Source organism: Scyliorhinus torazame, chromosome 19, assembly GCF_047496885.1.
Source record: "Scyliorhinus torazame isolate Kashiwa2021f chromosome 19, sScyTor2.1, whole genome shotgun sequence".
Lineage (NCBI taxonomy): Eukaryota > Metazoa > Chordata > Chondrichthyes > Carcharhiniformes > Scyliorhinidae > Scyliorhinus > Scyliorhinus torazame.
The window spans coordinates 93,690,320-93,712,872 of NC_092725.1; the positions used below are offsets into that span (position 1 = coordinate 93,690,320).

At 47.6% G+C, this 22,553-nt stretch overlaps 1 protein-coding gene across 1 annotated transcript in view; it reads right to left on the reverse strand.

Moving 5' to 3' along the window:
* Window positions 1-22,553, reverse strand: part of chpt1 (choline phosphotransferase 1) — a 52,797-nt gene that overhangs the window by 3,210 nt on the left and 27,034 nt on the right. The window contains exons 4-7 of the mRNA XM_072484786.1: window positions 20,179-20,263; window positions 10,135-10,266; window positions 9,888-10,046; window positions 7,746-7,871 (exon numbers count right to left, since the gene is read on the reverse strand). Coding sequence (XP_072340887.1) covers window positions 7,746-7,871; window positions 9,888-10,046; window positions 10,135-10,266; window positions 20,179-20,263 — 502 coding nt within the window. The remainder of the gene's footprint in view (window positions 1-7,745; window positions 7,872-9,887; window positions 10,047-10,134; window positions 10,267-20,178; window positions 20,264-22,553) is intronic.

Sequence of the window (22,553 nt, forward strand, 5' to 3'; positions counted from 1 at the left end):
TTCAAGTTTTTAGGTGTCCAGATCACCAACAACCTGTCCTGGTCCTCCCATGCCGACGCTATAGTTAAGAAAGCCCACCAACAATACTTTCTCAGAAGACTACGGAAATTTGGCATGTCAGCTACGACTCTCACCAACTTTTACAGATGCACCATAGAAAGCATTCTTTCTGGTTGTATCACAGCCTGGTATGGATCCTGCTCTGCCAAGACCGCAGGAAACTACAAAAGGTCGTGAATGTAGCCCAATCCATCACGCAGACCAACCTCCCATCCATTGACTGTCTACAATTCCCGCTGCCTCAGAAAGGCAGCCAGCATAATTAAGGACCCCACACACCCCGGACATACTCTCTTCCACCTTCTAAAAGAGCAACTTGTAACTCACTCCCAGTGAGTTCTCCCAGTGAGACAGAGAAGACAGCCAGAGTGAGACAGCAAAGAGTGAGTTTGGGAATTTGAATCGAGGTGGGAATTCGAAGCTGGGTGGGGAGGAAGTGTTTTTTGTGACTGGTAAGTAGTGTTTCTGTTTTTCTGTTTCTTTTCATTAGTGTATATATATATATATATATATATATATATATATATTTTCTTCATTGTTTATTTATGTAGTTAAATTTTTGGGGGGGAAATTGAAATTGTTCAAGTTAACCGAAGGTTTAAGACATGGCAGGAGATCTCAGACCCGTGTCATGCTCCTCGTGTGCGATGTGGGAGATCAGGGACACGTCCACTGTTCCTGGCTCCTTCACGTGCAAGAAGTGTGTCCAGTTGCAGCTCCTGTTAGACCGCTTGACGGCTCTGGAGCTGCGGATGGACTCACTTTGGAGCGTCCGCGATGCTGAGGACGTCGTGGATAGCACGTTTAGTGAGTTGGTCACACTGCAGGTGAAAGGTACTGAGGGAGATAGTAAATGGGTGACCAAAAGACAGAGCAAGAGTAGGAAGGCAGTGCAGGTGTCCTCTGCGGTCATCTCCCTGCAAAACAGATATACCGCTTTGGATACTGTTGAGGGAGATGGCTCACCAGGGGAAGGCGGCAGCAGCCAGGTTCATGGCACCGTGGCTGGCTCTGCTGCGCAGCTGGGCAGGAAGAAGAATGGCAGGGCTATAGTGATAGGGGACTCAATTGTAAGGGGAATAGACAGGCGGTTCTGCGGACGAAATCGAGACTCTAGGATGGTATGTTGCCTCCCTGGTGCAAGGGTTAAGGATGTCTCGGAGTGGCTGCAGGACATTCTGGGGGGGGGAGGGTGAACAGCCAGCTGTCGTGGTGCACGTAGGCACCAACGATATAGGTAAAAAACGGGACGAGGTCCTACAAGCTGAATTTAGGGAGCTAGGAGTTAAACTAAAAAGTAGGACCTCAAAGGTAGTAATCTCAGGATTGCTACCAGTGCCACGAGCTAGTCAGAGTAGGAATGTCAGGATAGAGAGGATGAATACGTGGCTCGAGAGATGGTGCAAGAGGGAGGGATTCAAATTCCTGGGACATTGGAACCGATTCTGGGGGAGGTGGGACCAGTACAAACCGGACGGTCTGCACCTGGGCAGGACTGGAACCGATGTCCTAGGGGGGGTGTTTGCTAGAGCTGTTGGGGAGAGTTTAAACTAATGTGGCAGGGGGATGGGAACCGATGCAGGAAGTTGGAAGGTAGTAAAACAGGGACAGAAATAAAAGGCAGTAAGGGGGAAAGTGTAAGGCAGAGAAGCCATAGTCAAAAATCAAAAAGGGCGACAGTACAAGGTACAGTGACTGAGGGGAGCTCAGTGACTAGGACCAGGAATACTAAAAGAAATAAAACGGGAAGTGAAAACATTAATGGTAAGCGATGCGGCAGGTTGTTACAGGAAGACGTGGGTTCGACGACAAGGAAAATTAGGAGAAAGGTTAAGAGGAAATATAACTTAGGAGAGGTTACTGATCGAGGTGTTAAGATTAAGAACAGAGGTAAAAAAGCCAACATAAGTGTACTTTACCTGAATGCTCTTAGTATTCGGAATAAGGTAAATGAGTTGATGGCGCAAATCATCGTGAATGACTATGATTTAGTGGCCATTACTGAAACATGGTTAAAGGATGGTCACGACTGGGAGTTAAATATCCGAGGGTATCAAACTTTTCGGAAGGACAGAGTGGATGGTAAGGGAGGTGGTGTAGCTCTGTTATTTAAGGATGACATCCGGGCAACAGTAAGGGATGACATCGGTGCTATGGAGGATAAGGTTGAATCCATTTGGGTGGAAATCAGGAATAGTAAGGCGAAAAAGTCACTGATAGGAGTAATCTATAGGCCACCAAATAGTAACATTATGGTGGGGCAGGCAATAAACAAAAAAATAACAGATGCATGTAGAAATGGTACAGCAGTTATCATGGGGGATTTTAATCTACACGTTGATTGGTTTAACCAGGTCGGTCAAGGCAGCCTTGAGGAGGAGTTTATAGAATGTATCCGCGATAGTTTCCTCGAACAGTATGTAATGGAACCTACGAGGGAACAAGCGGTCCTAGATCTGGTCCTGTGTAATGAGACAGGATTGATTCAGGATCTCATAGTTAGGGATCCTCTCGGAAGGAGCAATCACAATATGGTGGAATTTAAAATACAGATGGAGGGTGGGAAGGTAAAATCAAGCACTAGTGTTTTGTGCTTAAACAAAGGTGATTACAATGGGATGAGAGAAGAACTAGCTAAGGTAGACTGGGAGCAAAGACTTTATGGGGAAACAGTTGAGGAACAGTGGAGAACCTTCCAAGTGATTTTTCACAGTGCCCAGCAAAGGTTTATACCAACAAAAAGGAAGGACGGTTAAAAAAAGGGACAATCGACCGTGGATATCTAAGGAAATAAGGGAGAGTATCAAATTGAAGGAAAAAACATACAAAGTAGCAAAGATCAGTGGGAGACTAGAGGACTGGGAAATCTTTAGGGGGCAACAGAAAGCTACTAAAAAAGCTATAAAGAAGAGTAAGATAGATTATGAGAGTAAACTTGCTCAGAATATAAAAAAAGATAGTAAGTTTCTACAAATACATAAAACAAAAAAGAGTGGCTAAGGTAAATATTGGTCCTTTAGAGGATGAGAAGGGAGATTTAATAATGGGAGATGAGGAAATGGCTGAGGAACTGAACAGGTTTTTTGGGTCGGTCTTCACAGTGGAAGACACAAATAACATGCCAGTGACTGATGGAAATGAGGCTATAACAGGTGAGGACCTTGAGAGGATTGATATCACCAAGGAGGTAGTGATGGGCAAGCTAATGGGGCTAAAGGTAGACAAGTCTCCTGGCCCTGATGGAATGCATCCCAGAGTGCTAAAAGAGATGGCTGGGGATAATTGCAAATGCACTAGTGATAATTTACCAAAATTCACTAGACTCTGGGGTGGTCCCGGCAGATTGGAAATTAGCAAACGTGACACCACTGTTTAAAAAAGGAGGTAGGCAGAAAGTGGGTAATTATAGGCCAGTGAGCTTAACTTCGGTAGTAGGGAAGATGCTGGAATCTATCATCAAGGAAGAAATAGCGAGGCATCTGGATGGAAATTGTCCCATTGGACAGACGCAGCATGGGTTCAGAAAGGGCAGGTCGTGCCTAACTAATTTAGTAGAATTAACAGTGCAGTAGATAACGGGGAGCCAATGGATGTGGTATATCTGGATTTCCAGAAAGCCTTTGACAAGGTGCCACACAAAAGGTTGTTGCATAAGATAAAGATGCATGGCATTAAGGGGAAAGTAGGAGCATGGATAGAGGATTGGTTAATTAATAGAAAGCAAAGAGTGGGGATTAATGGGTGTTTCTCTGGTTGGCAATCAGTAGCTAGTGGTGTCCCTCAGGGATCAGTGTTGGGCCCACAACTGTTCACAATTTACATAGATGATTTGGAGTTGGGGACCAAGGGCAATGTGTCCAAGTTTGCAGACGACACTAAGATAAGTGGTAAAGCAAAAAGTGCAGAGGATACTGGAAGTCTGCAGAGGGATTTGGACAGGCTAAGTGAATGGGCTAGGGTCTGGCAGATGGAATACAATGTTGACAAATGTGAGGTTATCTATTTTGGTAAGAATAACGGCAAAAGTGATTATTATTTAAATGATAAAATATTAAAACATGCTGCTGTGCAGAGAGACCTGGGTGTGCTCGTGCATGAGTCGCAGAAAGTTGGTTTTCAGGTGCAACAGGTGATTAAGAAGGCAAATGGAATTTTGTCCTTCATTGCTAGAGGGATGGAGTTTAAGACTAGGGAGGTTCTGCTGCAATTGTATAAGGTGTTAGTGAGGCCACACCTGGAGTATTGTGTTCAGTTTTGGTCTCCTTACTTGAGAACGGACGTACTGGCACTAGAGGGTGTGCAGAGGAGATTCACTAGGTTAATCCCAGAACTGAAGGGGTTGGATTACGAGGAGAGGTTGAGTAGACTGGGACTGTACTCGTTGGAATTTAGAAGGATGAGGGGGGATCTTATAGAAACAAATAAAATTATGAAGGGAATCGATAGGATAGATGCGGGCAGGTTGTTTCCACTGGCGGGTGAAAGCAGAACTAGGGGGCATAGCCTCAAAATAAGGGGAAGTAGATTTAGGACTGAGTTTAGGAGGAACTTCTTCACCCAAAGGGTTGTGAATCTATGGAATTCTTTGCCCAGTGAAGCAGTAGAGGCTCCTTCATTAAATGTTTTTAAGATAAAGATAGATAGTTTTTTGAAGAATAAAGGGATTAAGGGTTATGGTGTTCGGGCCGGAAAGTGGAGCTGAGTCCACAAAAGATCAGCCATGATCTCATTGAATGGCGGAGCAGGCTCGAGGGGCCAGATGGCCTACTCCTGCTCCTAGTTCTTATGTTCTTATGTTCTTCCGTCAGGAAAAATGTACCAAAGTCTGAGGTCACTTACCAACCGACTCAAGAACAGCTCCTTCCCTACTGCCATCAGACTTTTGAATGGACCTACCTCATATTAAGTTGATCTTTTCTCTGCACCCTAGCTATGACTGTAACATTACATTCTTAGTCTCTCATTCCTTCCCCATGTACGATATGCATTGTCTGTATAGCATGCAAGAAACAATACTTTTCACTGTATACTAATACATGTGACAATAATAAATAAAATCAAAATTCAGAATGCCCAATTCACTTAACAAGCACGTCTTTTGGGACTTGTGAGGGGAAACTGGAGCCCCGGGGGGAAATCCACACAGACACGGGGAGAACCTGCAAACTCCGTACAGACAGTGACCAAAGCTGGGAATCGAACCCGGGTCCCTGGTGCTGTGAAGCAACAGTGCTAACCACTGTGTGCTGTGAGCTGAGGCAAGAGTACAGAATGTTACGGAGGCTGAGTTTGAGAGTTTTATGATTATCCAGGACAACAATAGCAACTCGCACTGAGATAACACACTGAGCACAAAAATATCCCATTGCATTTAATGGAGGAGAGATAGGTAGGGTAATCAAAAGCCCAAGCTTTTATTAGAGAACCACAAATACTAATGAATCTTCTCTAAGTGGAAATCACTTTTCTTTAAATCAAATGATTTGGTCCTAGGAGAGAGCCAAAGTCTAAAATTACGAAAATGGTTTGTAGAGTCGAGACTTGTATTACCGGGAGTATGGAAAATTAAAGATGACCAATTCAGATGATTAAACAATTGTATCGGGTAGATAGAAAGAAACCAATGTCTTTGGTGCTGAGAATGCAGAACAAAGGAACATAACCTTGAAACGAGAGTTAGGCCATTCAGGGGTGAGCCAGGAAGCACTCTTCACACAAAGGATACTGGAAATCTGGAACTCTCCCCCCAAAAAAGCTGTTGAGACTAAGGTGTCAGTTGGCTTGAGGAGCCAAATGGACTACCCCTAATACTAATCTTTATTGTCACACGTAGGCTTACATTAACACTACAATGAAGTTATTGTGAAAAGCCCCCAGTCACCATATTCGGTGCCTGTTCGGGTACACAGGGAGAATTTAGAATGTCCAAATTACCTAACAGCACGTCTTTTGTGGGAGGAAACTGGAGCACCCGGAGGAAACCCACGAAGACACGGGGAGAATGTGCAGGCTCTGCACAGACAGTGACCCAAGCTGGGAATCGAACCTGGGACCCTGGCACTGTGAAGCAACAGTGTCGAAACACAATTTCTTAATCCTATTTCTTAACATTTCAAAACTGAGATTGATAGATTTTTGTTTGGTAAGGATATTAAGAGTTATGGAATCAGGGTGGGAGGGTGAGCTGTTAGGAGGATGCAGAGATCCTTCAGTCTCATTTGGACAAGTTGAGTGAGTGGGCAAATGAATGGCAGATGTTGTATAATTTGGAGAAGTGCGAGGTTGCTGCAATTATACAGGGCCTTGGTGAGGCGAAACCTGGAATATTGTGTGCAGTTTTGGTCTCCTTATCTGAGGAAGGATGTTCTTGCTCTCGAGGGACTGCAGCAAAGGTTTAACAGACTGATTCCTGAGATGGCGGACTGATGTATGAGGAGTGCTTGAATCAGTTAGGATTGTATTCGCTGAGTTCAGAAGAATGAGGAGGGATCTCAAAGAAACATATAAAATTCTAACAGTATTCTAACAGGATGGGAATAGAGGGATACGGACCCAGGAAGTGTAGAAGATTGTAGTTTAGTCGGGCAGCATGGTCGGCACGGGCTTGGAGGGCCGAAGGGCCTGTTCCTGTGCTGTACATTTCTTTGTTCTTTGTTGTTCTTAGGCAGGGTAGATGCAGGAAGGATGTTCGTGATAATGGGTGTGCCCAGAACAACGGGTGACAGTCTGAGGATATGGGGTAGACCATTTTGGACAGAGATGAGGAGAAATTTCTTCACCCAGAGAGTGGCAAACCTGTGGAATTTGTTACCACAGGAAGTAGTTGAGGTCAAAACATTGTATGTTTTCTGGAAGCAGTTAGATATTAGGGCAGCACGGTGGTGCAGTGGTTGGCACTGCTGTCTCACGGCGCCGAGGTCCCAGGTGCGATCCCGGCTCTGGGTCACTATCCGTGTGGGGTTTGCACATTCTCCCTGTGTTTGCGTGGGTTTCGCCATCACAACCCAAAGATGTGCAGGGTAGGTGGATTGGCCACGCTAAATTGCCCCTTAATTGGAAGAAATGAATTGGGTACTCTAAATTATTTTTTTTTAAACAAAAAAAAAAAGCAGTTAGATATTGCACTTAGGGCGAAGGGGATCAAAGGATATGGGGGGAAAGCAAGATTAGGCTTTTGAGTTGGATGATCAGCCATTATCCCAATTAATGCTCGAAGGGCCGAATGGCCTGTTCCTGCCCCTATTTTCTACGTTTCCATGTTTAGAAACCTGTGCTGTACTGAAACAAAGTTCAAAAAATGGGAAAATGGTCTGAATTTCAATAGTCACCAATTTTGAACACATTCTTTCCACTATAACAATGGATAACGAGAGGTAGAATGGGATTTGCATTTCACGCCAACGTTTGAGGTGCCTGGCTTTGGAACACACATTGAACACCAATGCGAATTCTAGCTGTTCCACCCCTTATCAATAATCATATTTTCCCCTCTTTAGTTCTGAAGAAGTCATGCAGACTGAAAACGTGAACAGTTTTTTCTCCCTATTGGTGCTGCCAGACCTGCTGATTTTTTCCAGCATTCTGTTTTTGTTTCAGATTCCAACATCCGCAGTATTATGCTATTTTAATGCGTTGAGTTGCCTAGATTTGCATCCTTTTAAAATAAATCAATGTAATGTACTTACCATAGCTGTCCATAGTACAAAGTACTCATTAATAAAACTATTAAAGTATTGGTTCAGGAACAGGAGCCCAGGCCCTATGAATGCTGTGTCTTGTAGTTTCATCTTACTTTTGGTCATATGTGCCACCTACAAAAACAAAATGCCTTTCTCTAATAATAATAGTGGAAATAATGATATACAGTAATGTACAGTACGCAAAGTAAGCTTGCATTATGTTAGAAAATCTTACAGTGCAACAGGAGAGTATTTGACCGATTGAGTCACGGAAACTCTTTGAGATAACTGATTCGGTTCTACTCCTCCCTGCTCTTTGCCAATCGCCCTGCAATTATTTCCCCCCCCATTTCGAGTATTTACCAGGAGTAAGGGAAACCCATCTGTTCATGTTTGATCCTGGTCACTCCTTTTAACCTCCTCCTTCAAATAAAATAAAGTAATTTTCATATTGTCTGTATAAAAAAAAAAGGAATTCAGGAGTGGTCACTATCTCTCCAACCCCATAACTATTAAATAAAGTACTTTTGCTGGCTCAGTCTAGGGTGAAGGAAAAGTCTAAAAATCAGAGCCAGAGCTTTTGGGTGTAAAATTACGGACAGGTTCTTCAAGTAAAAGTGGCAGAAATTTGGAATGCTCTTATGCAAATGCCAGTTCACGCTAGATCAATTGTTAATTTTAAATTGAGATTGATACGTTTTTGTTAGCCATTGTTAGCTATTAAGGGATATGGAGTTTTGATATGGATTGGCAACAAACACGTTGAATGGCTTGAATATGGCTGACTGGTGTGTTCCTGTTCCCATGTTCCCAACAGGGAGTGAGCTGTTCCTGCATCAAATGATCCTCAAAAGCAACTCCCTTCTCTGGGGGGGGGGGGGGGGGGTTTGTTCCATTACAATTGAACCAGACAGATGTTGTCTTACTGGAGTTTGCAGCAGCTGACACAGGTGTAAATTAGTACCTATGTTACGCACAAACAAACAATGAAAAACAAACCCGTTGCAATGCAGCAGGTGTATGATTCCAATTATCCCTTGCGAGACAGCGCCCAAGAAATATGGCTTAGCTGCTCCAAGTGTTTCAGATTAAAGATGAGAACACCATCACCAAATAGTGTGAGTGCAGGAGATCATTCAGCAAATTTTGCTGGCTCTTTGAAAGATCCCCCCTTCCCCATTTTTTTCCTTTAAGTATTTATCCCATTTTCCTCTTTTGAAAATTCACTCTGAATCTGCTTCCACTGCCCTTTCAGGCAGCACGTTCCTGATCACAACAACTCGCTGTGTTAAAAGAAATCTCATCGCCTCGGATTCTTTTGCCAATTACCTAATCTGGATGAAAACACAATCAGAATAGAGCCAATTGTGCACACTTAGGAGAGTCAGTGTTTCAGACATTAATGGCTGGAACAGCCTTTGGGTGAAGAGGTTGTCTCATTAGGTGGTGAAGGTTTATTTTTCCTTTTTATTCATTCATGGGATATGCATGTGGCTAGCTAGGCAGCATTTATTGCCCATCCCTAATTGCCCTTGAGAAGGTTCTTGAACTACTGCAGTCCATGTGGTGTTGTTAGGGAGCAAGTTCCAACATTTTGATGTAGTGACAATGAAGGAACAACGATCTATTTCCAAGTCAGGATGGTGAGTGGCTTGGAGGGGAACTTGCAGACGGTGGTGTTCCCATGTGTTTGTTGCCCATGTCTTTCTATGTGGTAGAGGCTGCAGGTTTGGAAGGTGCTGTCGAAAGAGGCTTGCTGCAGTTCATCTTGTAGATGGTACACACTGCTGCCACTGTGTCAGTAATGTAGGGAGTGGATGTTGAAGGCAGTGTATGGTGTGCCAAGTAAGCGGGGGCTGCTTTGCCTTGGTGGTGTCAAGTTCTTGAATGTTGTTGGAGCTGCACTCATCTAGAACATTCCATCACACTCCTGACTTGCGCCTTGTAGATGGTGGGCAGATTTGGGGGAGTCAGGAGGTGAATTACTCGCTGCAGGATTCCAAGCCCTTGACCTGCCCTTGTAGCCACAGTATGTATATGGCTGGTCCAGTTTACATAATGGGAGTTAGATTTTCAATGTTGTCCAGTGTTGATAGAAAGCAACCAATAAATAGAAACAACATTTTGATTTGATTGAAATTAACATACCACTAATTTGTTTGTAATTTTTGAAGCTACACATCCAAACATTAAAACGTAGAGGCATGGGTGATCCTCAAACAAGCGTGTAGAAGATTTTTTGTAGATCATTGTAGCCATTGTTATGACCAGCCCAATGTGCAAGGAAGGTGACAGAACACTGGTACCCTGGATAATAAAGAAGAATACAGCACTCAACATCAGCAGCAAAAGACTGGTACTTGCAGAAAATATATTATTGACTAGATCGACGTACTGCTATTGTGGAACCATTTTTGCCTGTCCCACCAGAAAAGATGACCCGGAAGTAATTGGTACAGGAATAGATGGCTCCTGCTATTATTCCAAATACAGGCAGGATCTTCATTCGCAGTCCTAGTACTGGAATCTGTATTAAAATAATAAACAAGACATCAATGGTAACACTGTTAAATGTGTTGTGAGCACCCCACGAAACACACAGCCAGTATTGTATTAATGAATGAGGCACTGTTAATATAGAACTCAGAAACTCCAGCCATCTTTACATTCTTAACCTCCCTCACTCAGCATCATTACAATATAAGTTTAGAAAGAGTTTTATTACCTTTCTTTAGCCATCCCGAGTAAAGTTTTAATGGGAATTTCCAAAGGCAGCGGAACACAACAACAAAAAAATAAGCAACACAAAGTTTGCGTCAATACAACATTGGACAGCACACATCAATGAAAATCATTGCAAAGAATCCCTAGATACCTGCAAACTAATAGCTTGTAGCACAGAGTCTCCTGACACAAAGCAGCCAATACCTGCTGGGCTGAAATCTCATTTTTAAACAGATTATAGAAAAGCAAATTACCGGCCTTACAGGTAGTACTTTCTAAATTAAAGTGGCCTCCAGTCATTGCTAGAGAGGAGAGAGAAGTAAGACAAATTACAAATGAGACCCATCCTCAATAAAGGGGAGATGAAACAGAGTGGGAGGAAGCTTGTGTAGAGCAATCAATACAGGACAGACGAGTTGGGCAAAGGGCCCAGTTCTGTACTGTACTGTACAGTCTATACATGAACCCCTAACTATGACCACCGTCAACTCTAATTGAGCAGAAGAAGTGAGAAAACAACAATAATTCCAACATCACCAGTGCAGGAACAGCTGGTTAGACAGTGATTAACAGAGATGAGATCTTCACGGCAGCAATTTTGAAGAAAGTATCTTCTTGGGGGTTAATAATGGTTCTTAGGGGTCACTAATGATCCTGTAACTGAGACATAGTGGAATCCAAAATGTATATGATTAATTAACCCTTTAATAGAAGAGAAATTGGCTATTTGGCCCAACTGACCTGAGCCAGTGTTCGACATGAACCTCCTCCCATTCTGCTTTAATAAAGGAAGAGGAGCAAGATATATGGTTTGGGAGAAGCAAACAAATTTGTATTTATAAAGAGCATATTAACATCTCTCAAAGCCTCCCAAACACTTCAGATATAATGAATTAGAGAGCGATCGACTGTATACAGTAACAACTTGTATTTATGTAAGGCCTTTAACAAAGTAAGGAATTCCAAGAAGCTTCACAGGTGTGTTACCAAGCAAAATCTGACAGTGAGTCAAATAAAGAGATACTAGGCCAGATGACCAAAAACTTGGTTAAAGAGATAGATTTCAAACCAACATGGCATTGATATTATAGTACAGGAAGATCCCACAAATGACAATGCAGCAAATGGTGTTGGTGGAGGGAAGAATGTTGGCCAAGACATCTTGTTTCCAACACAAACACACCTGAAGATAAATAATGCACCCCGTATTAACCCAGGCAATGGGTACTCTGTGATTTCCCCCACCCATTGGTTGCCTATTTGATCTATACACCTGGAGGGCTGGAAGTGTTTGACAACAAGGCAGTGATTGAATATCCAGTATGAAGTTTACAAAGCCAAGATATAAAATCTCGTCAAATCTCATTAACACTGTGTATTTTAAACACATAATTTTGATGTAAATTATTATTACCCCACAGACCAACCCTGCACACAATGTTTTATTCATCACAAAATAATTATCCAGGACAGAACAATCATTTCAGGCTAACTGTACAGGAATGATTAGAAGTCCTTTCATGAACTTCCGGGTGCGGCGATGCGGAGCCAAGCCACACGAGTCGGCAGCTCCCGCTACCACGGACTTTCGGGCTTGCTAGAGGAGCCCCAACGGAACTTTTTTCAACAAAAACCCGTGGGGAAGGGAAGAGAAGGTCCCCCTCCAACGCCTATGAAACAGACCCGAAGTGCAACGGCCAGGAAAGTGGCACTGGAGCAACGGGAGAAGCAGGGTAAAAAAAAAAACGGCGGTGGCCAGGGACAAAGGGGAGCTGCAGGAGTTCATCAAGCGCTGCTTCGAAGAGCAGCGCGAGGAGATGCGCAAGGAGATGCTGGCGCCTATGCTTTCGGCAATTGAAGGACTCTGGATCACCCAGAAGGCCCAATAGGTTAAGATCCAGGAGGTAGAGAAAAGAGTCAGCCAGAACGAGGACGAGCTCTTGGGCCTGGCGGTGAGAGTGGAGCAGCACGAGGCGCTACACAAGAGGTGGGCGGGAAGACTCGAAGACCTGGAGAACAGGTCGAGGAGAAAGAATCTGCGGATCCTGGGTCTCCCTGAAGGAGTGGAGGGTGCCGACGCCGCCGCATATGCTGGCACAATGATCGGGGCGCTGATAGGCACGGAGGCCCCCCCGGGGTTGCTGGAGCCGGAAGGGGCGCACCGGGTGCTGGCGAGGAAGCCCAAGGCAAACGAGCCGCCAAGGGCGATGGTGGTGAGATTTCACCGGTTCACAGACAGAGAGAGGGTCCTGAAATGGGCCAAGAAGGAGCGGAGCAGCAAGTGGGACGATGCTGAGATTAGAATACACCCAGACTGGAGCACGGAGGTCGCTAAGCGGAGAGCGGGTTTCAACCGGGCCAAAGCGGTGCTGCATCGGAAAGGAGTGAAATTTGGAATGTTGCAGCCAGCGCGACAGTGGGTCACATATAACGGCCAACACCACTACTTCGAAATGCCCGAAGAGGCGTGGACGTTTATACTAACTGAAAAGTTGGACTTTAATTGAGGGTTTGTGAGGGTGGGGGTATTTGAGGGTTGAAGTATGATGGCGGTTGTATATAGGGGGGCAAGCACGCGCAGGGAATGTTATATGGGCTGGGGACGAGAGACAAGGCCGCAACAGATGCTGCGTCGGGGGGGCGGGGCAGGCTCTGGAAAGCACGGGGTTTTTCTCCCGCGCGCGGGAAGAAAGGTGGGAGGGGGAACGTAGGAACGTCTACTGATGGGGAGATTCCCACATGGGGGGGTCAAAGGGATGGCGGGGGAAGCCGGGGTCAGCAGGCATCAGCTGACTTGCGTGAGTGATATGGGGGGAGCAAAAAAGCTAGACAGGGATCTAGCAGGGGGGAGGGAAGGGGGGGGGGGAAATGGGGGGGAAACAGGGTTGCTGCTGCACTGGCCGAAAGGGAATGGGACACAGAAGAGGTGGCCGGGATGGAGGTCCCCCGGTTGGGGGCCTGGAGGGTGAGGGACACGCGGACACGGGACTGGCCCAGAAAAGGAGGTGGCTAGTCGGGGGGGGGGGGGGGGGGGGGGGGGGGGGGGAGAGCCCTCCAGTCCGGCTGATAACGTGGAACGTGAGGGGCCTGAATGGACCGGTGAAGAGGGCTCGAGTGTCCGCGCACTTGAAGGGACTGAAGGTAGACGTGGCTATGCTCCAAGAGACACACCTGAAGGTGGCGGACCAGGTTAGGTTAAGAAGGGGATGGGTAGACAGGTATTTCACTCGGGACTGGACGCGAAAAATTGAGGGGTGGCAATTCTGGTGGGAAAACATGTGTCATTTGAGGCCAAGACTATCGTAGCGGACAATGGAGGGAGATACGTGATGGTGAGTGGTAGGTTGCAAGGGACGTGGGTGGTGTTGGTAAATGTATACGCCCCGAACTGGGATGATGCTGGATTCATGAAGCGCATGTTGGGGGGCACCCCGTACCTGGAGGTAGGAGAACTGATAATGGGAGGGGACTTTAATACCGTGCTGGATCCAGCACTAGACCGCTCCCGATCAAGGACGGGAAAGAGGCCGGCGGCGGCCAGGGTGCTCAGGAGGTTTATGGACCAGATGGGGGGAGTGGACCCATGGAGGTTTGCAAGACCGCAGGCAGGGGAATTTTCTTTGTTCTCCCACGTGCACAAGGCATACTCCCAGATAGACTTCTTTGTGCTGGGCAGGGCGCTCATCCCAAGGGTGGAGGGAACGGAGTATTCGTCCATAGCCGTTTCGGACCATGCCTCGCACTGGGTGGAAGTGGGGCTGGGAGAGGAGAGGGACCAACGCCCGCTGTGGCGGTTGGATGTGGGACTGCTGGCAGATGAGGTGGTGTGTGGGAAGGAAAGGGGGTGTATTGAAAGGTACCTGGAGGCCAACGACAACGGGGAGGTGCGAGTGGGGATGGTATGGGAGGCGTTGAAGGCTGTGATCAGGGGAGAGCTAATCTCCAACAGGGTGATAGGGAGAAGGTGGAGGGCAGGGAAAGGGAGAGGTCAGTGGGGGAGATTTTGTGAGTGGACAGGGGATACGCAGAGGCCCCGGAGGAAAGATTACTTGGGGAAAGGCGACGGCTCCAGACGGAGTTTGACCTGTTGACCACAGGGAAGGCGGAGGCACAGTGGAGGAAGGCGTAGGGGGCGACCTACGAGTACGGGGAAAAGGCCAGTCGGATGCTGGCACACCAGCTCCGTAAGAGGGCGGCGGCGAGGGAAATAGGGGGAGTCAAAGATGGTGGGGAGCCATGGCCCAGAGTGCAACGGAAATAAACAAGGTATTCAAGGCCTTCTACGAAGAGCTGTACAGATCCCAGCCCCCAGGGGGGGGGGGGGGGGGGGGAAAGAGGGGATGAGAAGGTTCCTGGACCAACTGCGGTTCCCGAGGGTGGAGGAGCAAGAGGTGGCTGGTTTGGGGGCACCAATCGGGTTGGAGGAGCTGAGTAGGGGTTTGGGGAGCATGCAGGCGGGGAAGGCCCCGGGGCCGGACGGGTTCCCGGTGGAGTTCTATAGAAAGTATGCGGACCTGTTGGCCCCGCTACTAGTGAGGACCTTTAACGAGGCAAGAGAGGAGGGGACCCTGCCCCCGACAATGTCGGAGGCGACAATTTCCTTGATTCTGAAGCAAGACAAGGACCCACTGCAATGTGGATCGTACAGGCCGATTTCGCTCCTTAATGTGGACGCTAAGCTATTGGCAAAAGTGCTGGCCATGAGGATTGAGGACTGTGTCCCGGGGGTGATACATGAGGACCAGACGGGATTTGTAAAGGGCAGGCAATTAAATACGAATGTGCGGCGGCTCTTAAACGTGATAATGATGCCATCGGAGGAGGGAGAGGCGGAGATAGTGGCAGCTATGGACGCGGAAAAGGCCTTTGACCGAGTAGAGTGGGAGTACCTCTGGGAGGTGTTGCGTAGGTTTGGGTTCGGGGGAGGGTTTATTAGCTGGGTTAAGCTCCTTTACAGCGCCACGGTGGCAAGTGTGGTGACGAACCGGCGGAGGTCGGAGTACTTTCGGCTGTACCGAGGAACGAGGCAGTGGTGCCCTCTGTCCCCCCTGTTGTTTGCATTGGCGATCGAACCCTTGGCCATATCACTGAGGGAGTCTAATAAATGGAGGGGGGTGGTCCGTGGGGAAGAAGAGCATCGGGTGTCGCTATATGCGGACGACCTGCTGCTGTACGTGGCGGATCCAATGGAGGGGATGGTGGAGGTCATGCAGACTTTGAGGGAGTTTGGGGAGTTCTCGGGCTATAAGCTCAATGTAGGGAAGAGCGAGCTTTTTGTACTACAGGCAGGGAACCAAGAAAGAGGGATAGGGGACCTACCGCTGAGGAGGGCGGAGGGGAGTTTTCGGTTTCTAGGGATCCAGATAGCCAGGAGCTGGGGGGCCCTACACAAATTGAATCTGACGAGGTTGGTGGACCAAATGGAGGTGGACTTCAAAAGATGGGACATGTTGCCGCTTTCGTTGGCGGGTAGAGTGCAGTCGGTCAAAATGGTGGTCCTTCCGAGATGTTTGTTTGTGTTCCAGTGCCTTGCCATCGTGATTACCAAGGGCTTTTTCAAGAGAGTAGGTAGGAGTATTATGGGGTTTGTGTGGGCGAACAAAACCCCGAGGGTAAGGAGAGGGTTCCTGGAGTGCAGTAGGGACCGAGGAGGGCTGGCGCTGCCAAACCTAGGGAGCTACTACTGGGCAGCAAACGTGGCGAAGATCCGTAAGTGGGTTATGGAGGGAGAAGGGGCGGCATGGAAGAGGATGGAGATGGCGTCCTGCAAAGGAACGAGCTTGGGGGCGCTGGTGACGGCACCGCTGCCACTCTCGCCATCAAAGTACACCACGAGCCCGGTGGTGGCGGCAACGTTAAGGATCTGGGGCCAGTAGAGACGGCATAGGGGTGCAGTGGGAGCCTCGGTGTGGTCCCCGATCAGGGGTAACCATCGGTTTGTCCCGGGGAAGATGGACGGGGGGTTCCAGGGCTGGCACCGGACCGGGATTAGAAGAATGGGGGACCGGTTCATCGACGGGACATTTGCGAGCCTAGGGGCACTGGAGGAGAAGTTTGAGCTACCCCCGGGAAATGCATTCAGATATATGCAGGTGAAGGCCTTTGTGAGGCGACAGGTCAGGGCATTCCCGCTGCTCCCGACACAGGAAATTCAAGACAGGGTGATCTCGGGTGTATGGGTCGGGGAGGGCAAGGTTTCGGCAATACACCAAGAGATGAAAGAAGAGGGGGGAGCGCTAGCAGAAGAGTTGAAGGGTAAATGGGAGGAGGAGCTGGGGGAGGAGATCAAGGAAGGTTTGTGGGCTGACGCCCTGGGTAGGGTTAATTCCTCCTCCTCATGTGCCAGGCTCAGCCTGATACAATTTAAGGTGGTTCACAGAGCGCACCTGACGGGGGCGAGGTTGAGTAGGTTCTTTGGGGTAGAGGACAGATGCGGAAGATGTTCAGGGAGCCCGGCGAACCATGTCCACATGTTCTGGACATGTCCGGCACTGGAGGGGCTCTGGAGAGGAGCGGCGGGAGCAATATCTCAGCTGGTGAAAGTCCGGGTCAAGCCAAGCTGGGGGCTCGCAATATTTGGAGTAGTGGACGAGCCGGGAGTGCAGGAGGCGAAAGAGGCAGGGATTCTGGCCTTTGCGTCCCTGGTAGTCCGGCGAAGGATCTTGCTAATGTGGACGGAGGCAAAGCCCCCTAGCGTGGAGGCCTGGACAAACGACATGGCTGGGTTCATAAAGTTGGAACCCCTACATAAACCCCTGCGCAGGGGTTCTACAGGCGGTGGCAACCGTTCCTAGACTACCTCGCGGAGCGTTAGAGGAAGGTCAGTCAGCAGCAGCAGCAACCTTGGGGGGGGTGTGGGGGGGGGGGGGGGGGGGGAGAACGAGAGATTGCTTGAGGGGACGGAGGAGTGGGGGATAACATGGAGGGTGGGGGAAACTGGCACGAATGGGCGAGAGCCAGTGTATAAAGCTATGTAAATATATCATCTTACCATGTATATATCTTGCTCAGGGCGATTTTGTGTTATTTTGTTACGGGGGGGGGTGGGGGTTATTGTTTGTAAGGGGAAAAAATTGTTTTGTTGAAAAACTTTAATAAATATATTTTTTTAAAAAAAGAAGTCCTTTCATGCCAAACGATAATGGGGAGACAAACTGGGGACAGAGTTAGGTTGGGGACTCTGAAGCGAAGCACTGAGCAGAGCCAACTCCACCTCCTGAGCAAGGCACAGCCTCATGCAGTTCAAAGTGGTGCACAGAATGAACAGGTTCTTCCCGGAAGTGGATGATAAATGTGAACAGTGCCAGCGAGGCCCGGCCAACCACACCCACATGTTCTGGGCTTGTTCCAAACTTGTAGGGGCCTGGGCAGCCTTCTTCGAGGTTATGTCCAAGGTTGTGGGGGTGAGGGTGGAGCTGTGCCCGAAAGTGGCAATCTTCGGGGTATCAGAACAGCCAGAGCTATACATGGAGAAGATGGCCGACACCCTAGCTTTCGCTTCCCTAATCGCACGCCGGAGAATCCTGCTCGGCTGGCGATCAGCAGCACCACCCAGAGTGGCTGGCATACCTAATGGAATTTCTCCAGTCGGAGAAGATCAAGCACGCCATCCGAGTGTCAGCAGAAGGCTTCCTCAAAGCATGGGGGCAGTTCGCCGGCCTGTTCCAAGACCTGCTCAAAGTCAAGAGCGACTAGGGAAAAAGCGAGAAACGGGAGAAAGCAGACAAAGATATACAACTTTAAGGGGAAGGGGGAGGAAGAGAGGAGGAAACTCAAAGGAAATACAGGGAGAAGCTTGCGGGTGGGGGGCGGGGGCGGTGAGGAGGATGGGAAGCCCATCCCTCCACGAACCCAAAAGGTCTGCAACAGGAAACATAAAGGGAAGTGTTGGGGGGGGGGGGGGGGGAAGAGAGAGAGAGAGAGAGAGAGAGAGAGAGAGAGAAGTGGAGAATAGGAGCTAGGGGACAGAACTCCCCGGGCTGGAGTCTCCCAAAATGAGGCTATGTCCCCACGCCGGCGTAAAAACGCTGGCGTTGCACTCCCCAGGTTCCTGCACAAAAGGCAGTTCATTTACCTTTTGGGGGCTAGCAGGGACCAGGGGAGCTTCACGCGGCTTTGGCTGCAGATACGGGCCCCTGCTCTTCCGGTTCCAAGTCCGTGCATGCACACGGCGGCGGCCTCCAGCAGCTGCGACAAGCGCCATGGTGGACTCGGTCCGCGGACCAACACGACCAAACTAGCTCCCCCGATCGGCCAAGTGCCACTGCATCGGACCGGCTTAATCGCTGCACAGGTCGCCCATAAGGGCACCCCCGGTGCTCAATCCCCCCCACCACCCACCAGTGCGATCGTGGACTGAGTCCGCAGCCGCCGTGCGAGAGTCCTGACCGGCCATACCACATTAGTTTCACGTCGTTGGGAACTCGGCCGGTTGGGAGCAGAGTATCGCTGGGCGGGCCTCTGGCAATGGCCCCTCAGCCGCACGGCGTAATTCATGATCGTGCGATTCTCCGAGGTCCGGACGATCACTGGAGCGGTGCCGGGCCCGATTCGGTCGGGAACTTCGATTCGCCGCCCCTGTGCCAAATGCGATTTCGGCGTGGGGCTTTGGAGAATCCAGCCCCCCTGAACGAAAGAGGGGGATGCCAAGGAGGGGAGAGGGAGAGGGGGGGCAGGGAGAGGGGAAGGAAACACCAAGAACGATTGTGTGTACATAAGAACTGCACGAGCTGTAAATATTGGACATAAAGTTTTACTTTGTAGAATTGAAAATGCCAATAAAAATATTTTTTAAAAAACGAAAGTCCTTTCATAAACAGCAAATAAATGAATCTTCCCACATCACGTGGCAACTAAAGTTACTTTGACAATAAATCTCTGCATGTTAAATGGGAAGAAGAGATGTGGATTACTGCCTCAGTCCTGGCAAATCTTGATTGACTCTGATTCAGCCAGGGGCACATATATCCTTTTGCAGTTCGATCCAGATGGGAGTGATTGGACTCACGTAGGAGGGAAGCTGAACTGCCCAAAGTGGATCTGCTCTGTCACTGCTGGCTTTGGAGCATCCCAGGTGAACCCATACGTGCCAAAAAACAACACTGGGCGAATGGAATGGGAGTTTGGGAGGGGGCGCAGGATCAATGGGAGACCAAAAACAGCACTTGCGGGCAGATCCTACTATCACAGTATTCCGACAGTCTGGCACAGCTCAAATTTAAACTTACTCCCCAACGATATCCACAGGTCCGCAATGATATTACAATCTTGATGATTGTGCAATAAGAAACATGCTGTGAGGATTTGCCCCAAGAGCACCCCCCCATCCTCCATTTCAGTCCTCTCTGCAAAGTAGAGAAGATTGAAGGAAGATTAATAGACGTCTCCAACCATAGACCTAGCCTCGCCCTCTCGATCCAATCTGTACAGTTCAGAAGCTGAAAGAGATATAGAGTGAATACTTTGCCAGAGCAGTGGAGAGCTGGATTTGATGCTAGCCTTGGACTAACAGTGTGTAAAACTATCCTTTGTGGAATCCTGCTATGCACAAATTGGTTGCTGTGATACAGTAGTCACTGCACTTCAGAATAAATTTACTGAGCCATGGATGTGAAATACACAACACCAATAAATACAACTGTATGTATGTGCAACCAGATCTCTCACTGTAACTCATCAACAAATGTAGACACCATTAAGTTAAAATACAGCTCACCTGGTAATCCCAAAGAGTAGCTCCTCCAATGGCAGATAAGAAAAAGATGAGCATTATGCAGATTTGAACTTCAGATACATCAATTCTAATCGGATATAGAGAGATCAATGGTTAAATCTGCTGTCAGTTAATAAACAGTCGATCAGACACTGATTCAAATACTTTGTGGGTGATTCTAGAATGGCAATTTTAAATGTGAGACCATTGGATTTTTGTTAACCAAAGGTTTTAAGGGATATGAAGAAAAGGCAGGTACATGATATTAGGGTAACAGAACAGCCATGATCCCACTGAATGATGGAACGGGCTTGAATGGCCTCCTCCTGTTCCCAAGTTCCCATCACCAAACAGGAGCCCTGGCTGCCTGATGTACCTGCAAATCTCAGGAATACAGCCCACAGCTCTCTCTCAGGTGTTCCAATTGCTGGGGGAGAGTGGGGGGGGGGGGCTCCCAATCAATTAACCTGCACTTATAGAAGCAGTCCACTTAGACATTACACACAAACGCCCGTGGAAACATTGAACAACCATTTAATAACAGTAAAGTCCCAGATGACCATTGGCTGCTTCTCCCCTTTGAGGGGGGAGAGCTGACTGGTGGTGATTTAACCGGAGGATCACAGCTCAGGCGAGGGGCAAGGTTGAGAAGGCGGGGTCTTCATGAATAACCTCAGCGGAATTGAACCCACCCTGCAGGTCTCGCGTTGCATCACATAACGGCTGTCCAGCGGTGTTACTTGAGTAACACGCATGCTCTTTATTGCTACAGTTTACATTGTAAGTTGGTCATGCACACAAAGTAGAATAGAAATCCCATTCACACAGATCAATTTGAAATGCCTAATGTGCTTCATTGAAATTCCAGATGTGTGTTATTTATAAGTAAGTTTTAACACAATTTATTTAAATCGTTTAACATCTAAGAATCATAACAACGCAAAAGGCTATTGCGCTCATTAAACCTATACCAACTCTTTCTAAAAGCTTATCCTGCTCTTTCCTCACAGCCCTACAGGCTTTTTCCTTTCAAGTATTTATCTAATTTTTAATTGAACATATCAACACTATAATAGTGAAAATTGTACCATGAAAGCTGCGCAACAGTTAAAGCTTTTGGTTACAGTAGCATAATGGTATGTTACTGGACTTGAAATCCAGAAACCTGGATGATCCAGAGTCAAGAGTTTAAATCCCATCACAATTTAAATTCAATCAATAAAATCTGGAATAAAAATCTAGTCTCAGTGATTGAGACCATGAAACTACTTGATTGTTGTAAAAAAAAAATCTAGTTCACTAATGCCCTTTGGGGAAGGAAATCTGACGTCCCTACCCAGTCAGGGCCACATGTGACTCCAGATTCACGGAATGTGGTTTGACTCTTAACTGCCCTCTGATCAAGCCTTGCCAATAATGCCCACATCCTGAGATTAAATACAAAGAGCTGTGCAGATGAATTCTGAAACCTGTGCAATAGTGCACCCTGTGCATTGTTCTGGTTGACATTTCCCTGGTTGGAAAGGTAACACTCTAGATTCCCGACTTTAGCCCAAAATGGCTCAACAACGTCCTGATATTAAGGGCCTATTAAATTTCATAGCAAAATGATTTTTGCAATAATCCAAAACTTTGCACAAGTATGTTACATGTTTCCAGCCCAGAGCGCCACTCATACAGAAAAAACAGATGGGATAGGCCAGCGGACCTTTCAATTCTGGCATAAGATGGTGTAACTCCGAGGCCTGACACCATTCCTCAGGGGACTTCACACTTGTCCCCGCATTCCCCTCCACTCCACACAGCTCCCCAAGTACTTTGCATCTCCCTCTCCAACCCTCACTGACCTCCTCCACCCCAACACTTGTGATCGTGGCTGGCAGGGGTGGAAAAACTGCAGCCAATTTTTGAATAAAACTTTATTGCTCCCTGACTCTTCAAGGTGGCTTGGTCACCTTGGAGTTTGTCACTGGGTGCATAAAAATGTTCCCTCCTCTCACTAAAAGTACAGGAGAGGAGCAAAAATGATAATTTCTGTCCTTCCAGCTGAACTCACAAGTAACAGATTTAAACTCTACTCCTTTAGACATTTAAATGAATGTCCATCATTGGACGATAGGAATTATCATTTTGTCTAAACTAGTTGTGGTGTTAATTAAAGATGCTGACTTTAGTCAAAGTTTGTCATCTTGCACTCATCAGGACAAGCACAAGAATGCTAATGTCAGAGGAAACAACAACTTTATATTGTATGAGAAGAGAGTGCTGATTGATTGGCAAGTGGACCCTAATTGGTTGAGATGCTGCCATGGAGAATGCACCAGTTAATAGTGACTGATAGTTAACTGCCAAACATTGTTTGAAAATTTAACGCAGGC